General features: G+C 56.0%; 1 protein-coding gene across 3 annotated transcripts in view; it reads right to left on the bottom strand.

The window, feature by feature from the left end:
• Positions 1 to 2,414: 2,414 nt before the first annotated feature.
• Positions 2,415 to 13,185, bottom strand: part of PACSIN1 (protein kinase C and casein kinase substrate in neurons 1) — a 59,262-nt gene continuing 48,491 nt past the window's right edge. For 2 of the 3 annotated variants that reach the window (XM_054569239.1, XM_054569240.1), the window contains exons 2-10: positions 10,592 to 10,717; positions 9,527 to 9,683; positions 8,093 to 8,328; positions 7,525 to 7,680; positions 7,252 to 7,427; positions 6,728 to 6,848; positions 6,503 to 6,630; positions 5,701 to 5,888; positions 2,415 to 5,165 (exon numbers count right to left, since the gene is read on the bottom strand). In XM_054569239.1, coding sequence (XP_054425214.1) covers positions 5,056 to 5,165; positions 5,701 to 5,888; positions 6,503 to 6,630; positions 6,728 to 6,848; positions 7,252 to 7,427; positions 7,525 to 7,680; positions 8,093 to 8,328; positions 9,527 to 9,683; positions 10,592 to 10,654 — 1,335 coding nt within the window. In that variant the 5' untranslated portion in view covers positions 10,655 to 10,717 and the 3' untranslated portion in view covers positions 2,415 to 5,055. The remainder of the gene's footprint in view (positions 5,166 to 5,700; positions 5,889 to 6,502; positions 6,631 to 6,727; positions 6,849 to 7,251; positions 7,428 to 7,524; positions 7,681 to 8,092; positions 8,329 to 9,526; positions 9,684 to 10,591; positions 10,718 to 13,185) is intronic. The other variant, XM_054569241.1, reaches the window with a different exon arrangement.

The following is a 13,185-nucleotide window of genomic DNA, read 5'->3' as shown; positions in this document are numbered from 1 at the left end:
TGACCTGCCCAGGGCCACACACAGTCCACTGTTCTCTTCCACTCACTCTGCACCGTGCCTGGCATGGTGCCAGGAGATGTCTGCATCCCCGAGTTGGGGAGCCAGGTGTGCCCCTGGGCACGGGTAATAAAGATACTAGAAAACTGACATGGCCCCAGTGTTTGTGCAGTGAGTCAGCGGCACAGCAAAGAGCCATCAATGCTCAAAGGGGTTCTGGTCACAGGGGCATGGGGTGGTCAAGGGAGGGAGGCTTTCTGGGGGAGGTGGCATTGAGCTGAGCCTAAAAGGAAAGGAACGACTGATTGGTAGCAACTGTGGGAGAGTGGCAGTGAGTCCTCAAGGCCAAAAAGGGGCTGGAATGTCCCCTGTCTACCCCAACTCCAGTGGGGCCTGAAAGGAGGGAGGGGCTGGAGCTGACAAGAGTCTCTACTTAGGAGTGCGGAGAGGGCAGGGTCCTCGGCCATCCTCTTGCTCTGCTGTAGATCAGGACTTTCTGCCTGGGGTGGGCCAGGGCCTGGCCCTCCTGCAAGGGGGCCAAGAGCTCTTGTCTCCGTTTGGCCAGCCACGGGGGCTCTGGGCTGGGGCAGCAGAGGTGTGACAGAGGGTGGGTGCTTCAGTGCCCCTCGTGAGACACTGGTTCTGCAAGGAACAGGGTGGAAGAGAGGTTGCCTTGTTTGAGCTTCTTCCTTCCTGAAGGGGGAGGTCACAGATCTCAGTAGTGCCCTCTTTGAAACTGCCAGCCCTGTGGGTGGGGTGTGAGGGTTTGTTGGGGAAAGGGTGTGGTGACAGAGAGAGAGAGAGAGAGAGAGAGAGAGAGAGAGTGTTGGGGGAGATGGGACCCAGTGCCCACTCTCCTGGGCAAACCAGCTCACTCAGCTTCCTCCTCATGCTTTCCTCACATCCGTTCAGCAAGCGCAGGAGCCCTGAGGGCTATGTGCTTCCACTGCAAAAAATAGGGGTTATCCCTCCATTTTTCAGATATGAGACTGAGTCTCAGAGCAGTTGCCTTGCTCACACACAGCCAATCAGCAGCAGAACCAAGAACTAAACCCACCAGGACAGGGCTCTCTCTGCTTCATGACTGGTCAGCACCCTTAGCCTCTGTAACACTTACCTTCTGAGGACAGGCTTCCAGGGATTGAGGCTGGGAACCAGCCAGTGCGGCCCAGACCACTGAGGGTTAAATGCTGCTCTGTACTGCCGCCTTCTGCCCTCCTCAATTTTATTGTCTTCAAAAGAAAGTTTACTCCTGGCAGTGAGCAAACAGCACCTTGGCACCTGTCAGCTGGGATTGGATCCGGAGGAGGAGGGGGCCCTGCCCCAAGCCTGTGCCTACCTGGGCCCCTGCTGTCTGCCCACCCCTCAGGAGGGAGCAGGCGGGGACCCTGGCCAGAACCCAGCTTGGCTCTGCTGAACTGGTTTTGTTTCCTGCCTGCCTGTCCTACCCCCAACTTTGTCCCTGGAGCCACTTGCTTCCAAATCCCCAGGTGGGCCCGCAGAGGCCTTGGATCTCAGGTGGGGGCTGGGATCTCAGGTGGGGGAGGGAGGAGGAGAGGGGGAAGCAGGGAACTCCAGAAAGGGGAGCTGTGGGGAGTGCGGTGAAGAAGCTTCCTGCTCTGAGGATCAGCCACGAGGCACACGTCCCCTCTGGGGCACACACCCATCCAGTGACACCTTGTGTGCTGGCCGCAAACTTTGGATTCCTCTTCCTCCTCCACACACCTGCCCATCAGAACCCCGTCCTGTCTAGCCTAGGTAGTCCCTGACCCTCCTCATGGGTCCGCATCCAGGGCTCCCCATCACTGCACAAAACAGCTTGTGCAAATGAGACAAGGCAACCCTTTGTGTTCATTTGAAGAATCCTCCATTTGGCTAAAGCCAGGCTCTTGTCATTGGAGGTGGGTCTGGGGAGAAAGGCTCTGTGGTGGAGAAGAGATTCCGTCTCCATCTGACCTTTTCTCCCTGCCCTGCCTGGGACTGTGGGCAACCGGGAACCACTGGCTTTAGCAATCACTTTTAGAGTTTTGCTTTAAAAACAGAAGCCTTTCCAGGGGTCAAATTCACCCCTGAACTGTGAGTTTGGGACTCTAAATGCCCCAGCTTTCCTGGTCAGTGCTCACTGCCAGGCACCCAGGACCCTAGGGGCCACTCAGGAACCTCAGAGAGCACCCGGCGTGACCCCCCCCCCCCACCCCGCACAGGCAAGACCCTGGGCGCTGGAAGGGAAGGGGCAAGCCCACTGGTAGTCAGCCAGGACAGCCCCCAGGTGTCCTGGGCTCTCCTTCCCCGCCAGACATCCCCACCGCAGGTAACTCTCGGAGGCCTCAGAAGACACATGACTCAAGATGACAACGCCCAGCCAGGTTGACACAGTTCTGGATTTTATCCACAGCCATACAATCACAACCTATATATATATATATTTGTATTTATATACCTTTAAATTACACAATCATGTACAAAACAGGTGCATTGCTGAGACCACAGCACTTCTCGGAGTTTCACAAGTGTCGGACTAATGGAGTCAGGAAGCCGAGGGCGGCAGAGGGCGGTGGCAGGGCAGTCCTGGCTCCTTGCAGGGCCAGGCCGCAGAACGGTGGTTAACTTGGGAAGAGACACGTCACTCGCTGAGCCCTGGAGAGTGGCCCGTGCAGCATCGAGGGTGCGGGCAGGGGGCTACAGGAGGCGGTGGGCTCGGTGAGGAGCGCGGCCCCACGCTTGACGTTGAGGGCCCTGACACCAGCACTGGCAGGTGGGTCTGGGCCCCGGGAGCTCAGGGGGTCTTCCAGGCGGGACCCTCCCACTCCAGGGCTTGAGGAGCCCGGGACCCAGTGCTCAGAAGGAATTGAGTTTCAAGTCCCTGCCCGAGTGGGCAGCTAGAGTGCTGAGGGGGACAGCCAGGGCCACTGCCCCTCCCCAGGTGCTGGGAAACTGCTGGCACAGAGAGAGGGAGCCTAGGCTCCAAGGTGCAGATGTGGCAGCTTCCTGACTTCCAGTAGTAGGTGGTAAAGGGCAGAGGCCCTCAACTCCAGCTCCTGCTTGGAGGAGAGGCAGAAGGGGCTTTTGTTCTGGCATTGGGAGGGCTGAAGGTTCCCAAAATCTTGCTCCAGGCCCTAAGGGGCCTTGGGCATATCTCGGGCTGCAACAGAGGCCTACAGAGCAGTGATAAGAAGAGGTGTGCTGTGGAGGGGAGCCTGCCTGTCCCTAGGGGTGCCATCATCCCCACCCGCCAACTTTCCTGGCCTTGAGGGAGGCCTGCCCCAGCTCTGGTCCCTGCCTGAGGATGCCAGGTTTCTCTGTGCCACATGAACCGCAGGGTCAGGACTTTGAGGCTGGGGCCTGTGACCTACCAGTAGACTGTAGGGGAGAAGAAGCAGGAGCAAGAGGCGGATGGGCGACAGAGGGGCTGGGGTATCTGCTGTCTTCACCTAGAGGCCCAGGGGGCCAGGTGCGATGGGAGGGAGTAGGGTGTCTACAGTCCTGAAGCCCGAAAGTGGCATCACCGTAAGGCTCACCTGGTGCTGCAGGAAGTCTCAGGGCCTCCCTGCAGAGGTTCTGGGAGATTCCTCTTCCAGCCAGTGCCCCACTTGTTGGGATCTTGTCCCACCTCGGTCTGCTTTCCAACCACCCTGCCCCCACTGCCACGGTAATCCAGCACTACTTTCTTTCACCAGCCATAGGAAACACTGCTGCTCTGGGCAAGCCCTTTGTCTCCTCTCACCCCACCGTCCTTTAACTGAGACCCAGGCTTGGAGAGGTGGGGTGTAGGGGGTAGGGGGTAGGGGGAAGGCGCTGCCAGCAGGGGGAACGTTGCTCCAGGGCCAGGGCCTTGATTATGGAGGGGAGAAGGAAGACATGGTGACTGCCCTGCTCCTGAGGGCCAGGGCTCCTCCCTCCTGCCAACCCCATGCCTCTGCTATTGGCTGCAGGCTTTCCCTGATGGTCCCAGGCTGGACGCTCCCATGGGGCCCACGGTATCTCCCCAGGCAGGCCAGAGAATGGGAAAGAAAATAGGAGACTCCAAGCCTTGGCCTGAAGGCTGGCTGAACCTAGTGCTTCTCTAGTTTTAGATGGATGTAAAGGGAAGGAGGGTGGGTGTGGGGAGTGAAGGAGGGTGGGTGGGTGAGCAAGATGCCCTCCTCCCCAGGAAATAGGAGGAGGCTGCTACTGTTGCTGGCTTTGCCCTGTGCTTTGGGGCCCCTCCCCACTGCCTGAGGACTTTGTGGGGAGAGTGTCTCTGCAAGTACCGAAGGCTATGGCTCTGAGAAAGAGCCCAGGCCTGAAGTGCGGACAGCTGGAAAGAAGGGCCCTAGCAGGGTCCCCATTCCTCAGCCGATCCTGGCGTTGGGAAGCCTGAGAGCCTGCTCCCCCTTCACTCACCCTCCTACACCACAGTGACTCTGTCACCAACTCCAGCTCAACCCTCTTCATGCCTGAGAGAGTCTAGAGACACCTGGAAACCTCTATGGGAAAAGAGGGTGACTATTTCTCTTCCAGAGGGGCGAGGCCCAGAGAAGAAGAGCACTCCCCAGGGCACAGTGGAAGACTCGACACTGGGAGGCCCCTTGTCTGGGGTTGGAGGGGAGGCCTCTGAGAGTAAAGTGGTAGTGGAAGGGGAGCAGCATGGGGCAGGAGAAAGAGGTCAGAAAACAGTGGCCAGGGGAGGGGGTGGGGCAGGTGCTGGCAGCCAGGGGTGGGGAGGAAAGGGATGGGATGGGGGCACTGAATCAGAATAAAAGGGCCCAGGAGATGCCTCTCGGGGCTGAGGGGACTTTTTGGTGGGATCTAAAGAGCAGATGTTGTGATGTCTTTGTTGGGCTAAGTCCTAAGACCTTGACCTACCCAGGGGCCATTACCCCAAGCGCCTCCAGCCTGGCCTCCAGGGGGCCCTGCAAATGCTCCATCTCTTTGTATTTTTTGTTTTGTTCTGTTTTGACTTTTAAAAAAATAAAAGCTTGATCGGAAAATATGTCTGGAGCTCTATGGCGAGGGGAGGTGACAAGATTGGGAAGGGAGGGCAAGGAGTGAGGGGTAGTGTGGAGGGGAGCAGGGCAGCTAGATGGCCTCCACGTAATTGGCGGGATAGAGGCCGAACTGCCCGCTGTCCAGCCGCCCGCGGCACCAACCCTGCTCGTCCTCCTCGCCCAGCTTGGTGAGCTCGTCTCCTGGGAAGGGGACACAGAGGAGATCGTTGACAGGGACCCAAAGAAGTCCGTCCCTCCACCCCCGTACTGCTAGGTAAGCCCTCCAATGCTATTATGCTCCGCCGACCCCTAAACCCTCCCTCTTTATTGCCCCAATGCCTGCCCCGGGGGACCAGCCCCAGCCACACACCCAAGTCCTGCCCGCAGCCACCCACCTAATCGGGGTCTCATCCCGCCTCCAGCTTCCTTTCCCAGGTCTGTGTCCCTGTTCCGGCATCCCGGGTGCTCAGGCCCGCCCCCAATCCTTGTGGGTCCCGAACCCGTTCAATCCTATTCTCAGGTCCTTACTCCACCCCTGGCACCCAGTTGCCCAGTCTCAGGCCCTGCGCTTGCCCTCCAGTTCAAATGTTGGCCCCAGGGCTCAGGTCACACTCCTGGTCTTGGCCACGCCTTGTACCAGGTCCCTCCCACAACCGCACTCCCTGCCAATCCTGGCATCCCCTGCCCTTAGCTCCCCCCCCCCCCCCCCCCCCCCCCGCGCCTCCCGCTTCCGTACCAGCCTTGAAGCTGAGCTCATCCTGCTCCTGGCCGTCGTAGTCGTAAAGTGCCCGCACACGCACTCCCTTGGCGTCATCCTCGAAGGGGTTAGAGCCCCCGTTGGCCTCATTGCCCCCAAATGGGTTCCCGCTCTCATCGTCTGACCACTCAGTGGCATAAGGCTGGCCCCTGTCATAGCTGCTAACGCTGAGAGGCAGAGAGAGGACCCAGCATTAATTGGCTCTCACTTCATCCCTAGGGCTGACCCTCTCCCCAGTCAGGGCCCTGGCCCCATATTTCACCAAGGCTGGAGCAGGGGTGGGCCTCCTAAGAGGGATCCTGAGCCAGTGAGCCTCACTGACAGCTCATTAAACAGATGTGAGGCAAGACCATTAGGGTAATTTTACTCAGCCTTGGAGTGAGGGGGTGCTGAAGAGGACCCCGAGAACATCTGATTCTTCATCTGAGAGAGCCAGTAAAATCTAGTGGTTAAGAGTGATAATTTTGGAGCCAGACTCCTGGCTCTGAGGCTTACTAACTAGCTGTGTGACCTTCTGCAATCACTTAACCTCTCTGGGTATCAGTTTCTCCACCTGTAAAATGGGAATTTACACACTTCTCAGAATGTTTAAGGCTTCATTGAGTTAATATATGGAAAATGCTTAGCACAGAGCCTGGCATACAGTAGGTGCTCTCAAAGGACTAGCTATCATTACCTTTGAAAGGAGCATGAGGTTGCTGTGATTTAGACCATTTCCTGTCTCTTGAGGTAAAATTCAAGAGATCCCTGGCCTCCAGGAAGCTCCACAGGAGGCACTCACCTGCCACGGTCCCCAGCCTGTGATGTGGACTCCACCACCCCAGTGGTATTGGTCAGCGCTACCCCCTCTGCCTTCTTGGGCTGTTTTTCCTTCTTGGTGGTGGTGTGAGGGAGGTCTGGGTTCCACTCCTGCTGGGCACCAAGGGGGCAGTCAGGCTGGGGGCTGCTCCCTGAGGCCTCTTCCAGGTTTTTCATACTCTCCTTCCCCATCCCCACACATCCTTACCTCAAACTGGGGCCAATTCATGGGCATGCCGGGACCGCTGGTACTGCGGAACCATCTGAGGTCGTCCTGGGCGTCAGCCCCCCGAATGGCCTGCTCCAACTCCCGGTACACATGGACATAGCTGTGCACAGGGGAGATGGGGAGGTGGGGGGCATGATGCATCATGGCCCCTTCTTTTCCTTGGTGAGGGCAGGAGCCCGTTCAGGAACCAGGGTGCTGGCATGGCCCCCAGCTAGGAACCAGGCAGGCTTCCCAAGGAACAATCTCCATGTGGGCATGCCTGTGGGTACCCTTTGCCATCCTCACCTTAATTACCCACCCACCCATCCAAACACATTTCTTGAGTGCCTAGTGTGCACTGGCTTGCACCCAGGCAGTCACTGCTTGGAGCCTTTTTTCTCTTGGGCCTTACAGCTCAGCTCTCCCCTTCCGGCCACTATAACGTGGGGCCCAGGATGCCCTGCACATCAGTTCTACCCTCTGCTGCCTGTGCCTATGTCCACCATGCTGCCACGCTCAGCTACCTGCTATTTTCAGCTAGGTTGAGGTGACGTTTGATGTCCAGCAGCACCTCCTTGAGGAAGACCAGTCGCTTTTCCTCAAATTGCTGGCACTGTTCAAACACTTGCTCCATGCCCTCCATGTACTGGGGAGTGGTCTTGCCCACTTCTTCCAGCACTTTCTCATACTTCTCCTGCGTCTGTAGGCACCAGGGCGAAAGTAGGGTGAGACCCAGGCCCACAGCTGCCAGCCACCGCCCACTCCGAGGGGCCCTCAGAACCCAGCCTGGCCGGCACCTTCTGCACATCCTGCTTGCACTTGTCCACTTTGTCCTGCAGCTTCTTCTGTTGCTCAGGTGTGACTGACTGCTCCGTCTTGCTATTCATCTCTCGTGTCACAGCCAGCTTCTCCTCTTTGCAGGCCAGGTGGTAGGCCTTCTTGGCTGCCTCTAGCTGTGGGGAGGGGGAACAGGGGGCAGGCCTCCTACTTCTGAACAGGAGTAAATGTGGTCACTTGTCAAGCCCTCCCACCTGCCCACTCTGCCAGGAGCTATGAGTATACAGTCTTATGAGGAGGAATGCAGGTCCTGGCTCCAGGTGTTTGGGAGCAGTGCCCACCCATTCGCGGATGTCTCCCTGCATGGCACTGCCTGCTGCCCTTAGGACACGCTCCTGGCGAGCACTGCAGTGCCTGTCACATCTGTGGATACTTCTTCTTGGAAGGCAGTCCTGCTCCCTCAAGGGCACAATCCCAGAGGGCAGTGTGCTACCACCCCACCTATAGACACCCTCCCTCAGGTCAGACTGGCCCTCTGCGCTCGCCCACCCACCCTTGCCCCATCTGCAGCAGCCACCCCCTGGGCACCTCCTTCATCTTCTTGGCCCAAGGTTTCTGGGCCTTGCGGAAGCCATCTTCAGCCTCCTTGGTCTCCTTGAAGCCTCCCATGATCTGCTTGTGATAGGCGTCCTTCTGCCAGTTCTTGACCTTCTCTAGGTCCTCGTTCAGTAGGTTGTTCTTCACCTCCTGATGCAGTTCGCTCACCTTGTCTGCCTCAGTCATGATGGCGCCCCAGGCCCGCTCCAGGCTGCCATACTGTGGGCCTGAGGAAATGGCCATGGGGTCACGAGGCCTTCATGACCCCCTGCCCAGAGGACCCCCCCCCCACACCTCCTCTTCCCTGAGGCTTTCTCCATATTCCCAGGGCAGCAGAAATGCCCTTCTCCACCCTCCCTATAGTTTTCGTCACCCTCCAGAACCCAAGTACAGCCACCTACTCCAGGAAACCTTCTCTGACTGCTCTATCACACACCTCAGCCTGCAACCCTCACTGAATTCTCCTACATCTGCCTCCGTGTCTACTCCCTATCTTCCTTGTCAGCTTGTGCGCCCATGCTGGGGGGGTGGGCGGGGTGCAGCCTCGGCCCTGTGAGCTCTCACAAGCCCAGCATGGCACCAAGCACACAGTAGGTACTCTAGAATGTTGGCTGAATGCAAAACTGAAGAACCAACTGGTGACAGATACCAGGAGGCCACTGGGACCAGACATCCCACACTCATTTGTTTCTCTGTGTACAGGCATCAACTCTGTGCCAGGCACCATGCAGGGCAGTATGGGCCCAGTCCTTGCCTTCATGGGGTTCAGAGTCTAGTGGAAGAGAAGAACATTAATCAATACATGTAAACTTTAACCTGAAACTGCTCGAGGTTAAAGGAATCTAGAGCCATGACAACTAAATGCAATTATCTGATTCTAGATCGGATCCTGGACCAGCAAACAATTGCTGTGATAAAATTTCCATATGGGCCATATGAAATGTCCTGAATTTGATGGTCGAACTGTGGTTACAGAAGTAAATGTTCTATTCTTAGGAGATACCTGAAGAGTTTAAGGTGATGGGGCATGTCTCCACCTTAAAGGTTTCTAAAAACATGCATATAAACAGGAATAAAACAAACGTGGTAACATGTTAACTGGTGAATCTGGATGAAGAGTATGTAGTTCTCTGCACTACTCTTGAAACTTTTCTCTGATTTAAAATTATTTCAAAATAAAAAGTTTGATGTTTTTTGTTTGTTTTGCTTTGTTTTTCAAGTCCAAACTAAAATTACACAAAATGGAGTTGAAATGCAGGTAGGCCTGGCTTGGTCTTGGAGGGGAGAAGCTCAGGTGTGGGGACGGTGTCTGCAAAGGCCCCGTGGCTGGAGGCTGCAGGTGCATCCAGGTGGCTGGGTGCTCCCAGGGCCCAGAGAGTGGGGTCAGGGTCTGGGATCTCTGCACGGGATGGGTATGCGGGACACCTTTCTCGATGAGCTGGCGCCAGCGCTTGGCCCAGTCGGTGAGCTGCTGCGCGTAGGCCTTCTCGATCTTGGCGCGCTCCTGCACGCAGTTCATCAGGTCGTTGCACAGGCGGTGTCCGTCATCGATGCGCTTCACTGTCCTCTTGTAGTTCCCGACCTGGTGGCCAAGCAAAGAACACGACTCCCGAGGGGTCTGTGCCTCCCGCCTACCCGCCTCTGTCAGCCTCCCTGCCTTGGTCCGCCCTGGCCGCCGCGTCCTGCAGGGGGCGCCCGCCACCGCCTTCCTGGTGTGGCTGTGTAAAACTCTGACTTTCCGGGGACTTGGCACCATGCGCCCACACCCCTGCCTAAACACTCCCTCATCCCACTTTAAACCTTACATCGCTGCCACAAAATGCAGGTTTTTTATAATTTAGACTTGAGCCAAATGAATTATTCATTTTGTTCTTGTGAGCTAAATCTATTATATTTATATAGTCATAAATGTTGAGTTGAACTGCAACTTCTTCACATAATATTATGCTTTGTAGACATCTCATTAAACACTTATTAATTTAGGTTTGGCACTTTTCACTTTGGGCTTCATAAGCCAATACAAAAAAAAAATCTGGGTTTCACATATTTTGGGAAGCTCTGAAATACTGTCCTGTCTCCACCTCTACGATGCTCTAGGACTCCCTGAACTCATTCCATTTCCCAGCTACCAGTGCTCCGCCCTCTGCCCACTTCACAGGGTAGGGGCAGGGAGCGGCACTGAAAGGCTGTGTAAACTGTAAAGTGCTTCACCTGCCTGTGTGAAGTACCAGGACTTGTGCCAGAGCCCCTGAGCAGGGGGTCATAAGGGGCCCGTTCTACATCATGAAATACCATGGGATGTCTCCAGGGACAGCCGTGGGGCTGAGGGGCTCTGGGCTCAGGGTACTTAGTAGCCTGTTGGACACGTAAGGTTTTGGAGGAGTCCGAGGGGCTGTGGAGCAAGGCCTGAGGTCATGGGGTGGGCGGGGGCCTGAGCCTCCACAAAGCCAGCCTGTCTTTTCCCAGGAACTGGGGGCATCAAAGCCTCACCTCCCAGAAGCTGTCAGTGGTCTCCTCAGGAGCTAGTGAGGCCTCGTCGTAGGAGCCGGACATGGTGTGGTCGTGGGGGGATGGACAGGTGTGGAGCGGTGGTCAGCAGGCTGGGCTGCTCATGTGCTGGAGGGCAGGAGAGAGATCCCTGGAGATGAGGGACATGTCAACATGCCCTGATCCAGGCCCAGGCCCAGGCCCCAACTTTCTGTGGGGATGAGGGCTCCACAGGCATTAGCCTTGCATTAGTGTGGAGACTTCCTGCCCAGGGACTGGCTCACCCCAAGAGCCACCCTGAAGCACCCCTTATGCCCACCCTCCTCCACAAGCGCTTCACTCCATTTCCTCTCCTTCCACTGTCCCTTAAATCCATTCTCCAGCTCCAGTGTAGGCATCTCTTCTTAGAAGCCTGTTTCAACCACCAGAACCATGGTGCCCACCACTGTTTTGTGTTCCTGAACTGACAGCTAAGTTAGAGCCATGCAATTGCATATTTGCTTTATATAAATCTGCAGTTTGCTGCCCTGGCTGGTGTGGCTCAGTGGATTGAGTGCAGGCCTACAAACCAAAGGATTACCAGTTCAATTCCCAGTGTAGGGCACATGCCTGGGCTGCAGGCCAGGTTCCCCAGTAGGAGATGCGCAAGAGGTAACCACACATTGATGTTTCCCTCCCTCTCTTTCTCCTTCCCCGTCCCTCTCTCTAAAAATAAATAAAATCTTTTTTTAAAAAAATCTGCAGTTTGATTCATAGACACACAGGTCTTCAAAGCGAGCAATCAGGCTTATCTTTGTGCATGTCTTGCACGTCCCGCTCCCCCCAGGCCTGACACTCTGTAGGGCCCACTAGAGCTCAATAAACCCCAGCTGACTTATCAATCTGACCCCCTCAGCACCGCCCACCCTGACCTAGACAGATCCTTGCACCAGGCCCAAACACCCACCTAAGCTCCCTACCGCCACCCCAACCAATGCAAAGCCCTTGGTCTCAGCCCCTAAGTCCTCCCCCAACCACTCACCTACAGCCTGGACCCAAGTCCCCTGGGAAATTGGCTGCAGGTCCCCTCATATCTCCCACCCAGGCTGAGCTCCTCCTCAGTTCCCTGAGCTGCTGGGCCTGGCAAATGCCCTTCTGGCTGCCCTGTGCCCAGCCTCAAATCAAAGGCCTCCATTAGCTGCTTCTATGTCTCTAAGAGTCCCAGACACGCAGCTTCTGGCCCACAGGTCAGACCACTGTGATCTGTGTGAGCATCAGGCAGCTGTATGTGGCCTGGAACTGTCAGTAGCATCATGGCTGTCCAATCGAGGCCATGCGCTGCCCCTGGGCTGGTGTGGGCGCTGCCCTACCCCCATCCCCGACCCAGGCTTCACTGCCACCCCACGCAAGAATGGCTCAGTCATCAGGAGAGGGCCAGCCTGGTCTTCAAAGGGGCAGTGAGGCCTACCCAGGCCCAGTCGCACTACAAGCTGACAGCCTGGGGCTGGGGTCACCTCCCTGACTCTGCATTGTAACCTCAGGGACTGAAAACACTGACGGATGAAGACACTTGGCCTCTGCAAGAATCAGCCCAAGCTGGGGGTCCAGGGGGCCCTAAGCCCTTACCAGCTGCTGGCCATCGGGCTCAGGGCAGGTACACCAACACCTGAGGATCCTGGGTCAAGGATATCACTGCCCTCTCTGGCCTCAGTCTTCCTGTCTGTCCAGGGGCTGGTGCTCTTTTCCCAGTAATAACACAGTGTTGCCTCCTGCCTCTCTCAAGCACTCAGTATATTTTGTTTCTTTCCCCTTAGCAAAAACTCAAACTTTCCCACAAACTCATGCACGGTGACGGTTGGGGGAATAGGAGGAGAGGGCAGCTGGAATTCATTAAGGGACAAAGAAATGAGTCTGATTTTTTTTTTCTCCTTAATTTGGCACTTTTCACTTATAAAGCAGTACTTGCTTCATAAAGAAAATTTTGAATTTGTGCCCTGGCTGATGGGGCCCAGTGAGTTCGGTGTTGTCTTGCAAAGCAAAAGTTGGCCAGTTTGATTCTGGTTATGGGCCAGGTCCCCGGTTGGGGCGCATACAGGAGGCAACCGATTGATGCTTCTCTCACACTTTGATGTTTCTCTCCCCCTTTCTCCCTCCCTTCCCCTCTCTCTAAAAATAAATAAAATCTTCAGAAAAAAAGAACAGGAAAATTTTGAATTTAGATATGGTGAAGTAAAAGGCAGGGATATTTAATGAAGGACTTTCAGCCAGGTTAGGTCAGTGTGCCTGGGGCTGGAGCCATCTAGAACCCCTGAAGTCACATAGAACTTGGGGATCCGCACAATGTGCAGCTGTCAGGGGAACTCTCTCGTGGAGTGAAGGTCAAACCCACCTCTGGTAGTGGGGAGATGACTTGACACAAACTTGGGGGGGGCAACTTGATGTCCTTTCTCACAGTCACAGAGGTACACATCCCTCACCCGGTAGCACCCTGCGGTCCTAGGAATTCACCCTCCAGCCACTTGGGCGAACTGCTGTCACCCAATCCGACTTACTGCAGCACTTCCTATAAAATGCCAAAGGCTGGAAACCCGGATGTGCATCCAGCGGGCTGGTTAAGT

The sequence above is a fragment of the Pteronotus mesoamericanus genome, unplaced genomic scaffold (assembly GCF_021234165.1).
Source record: "Pteronotus mesoamericanus isolate MK-2021 breed Mesoamerican mustached bat unplaced genomic scaffold, CSHL_Meso_final contig_20, whole genome shotgun sequence".
In the NCBI taxonomy this organism is placed as follows: domain Eukaryota; kingdom Metazoa; phylum Chordata; class Mammalia; order Chiroptera; family Mormoopidae; genus Pteronotus; species Pteronotus mesoamericanus.
This window is presented reverse-complemented; position numbering and strand designations above follow the sequence as displayed.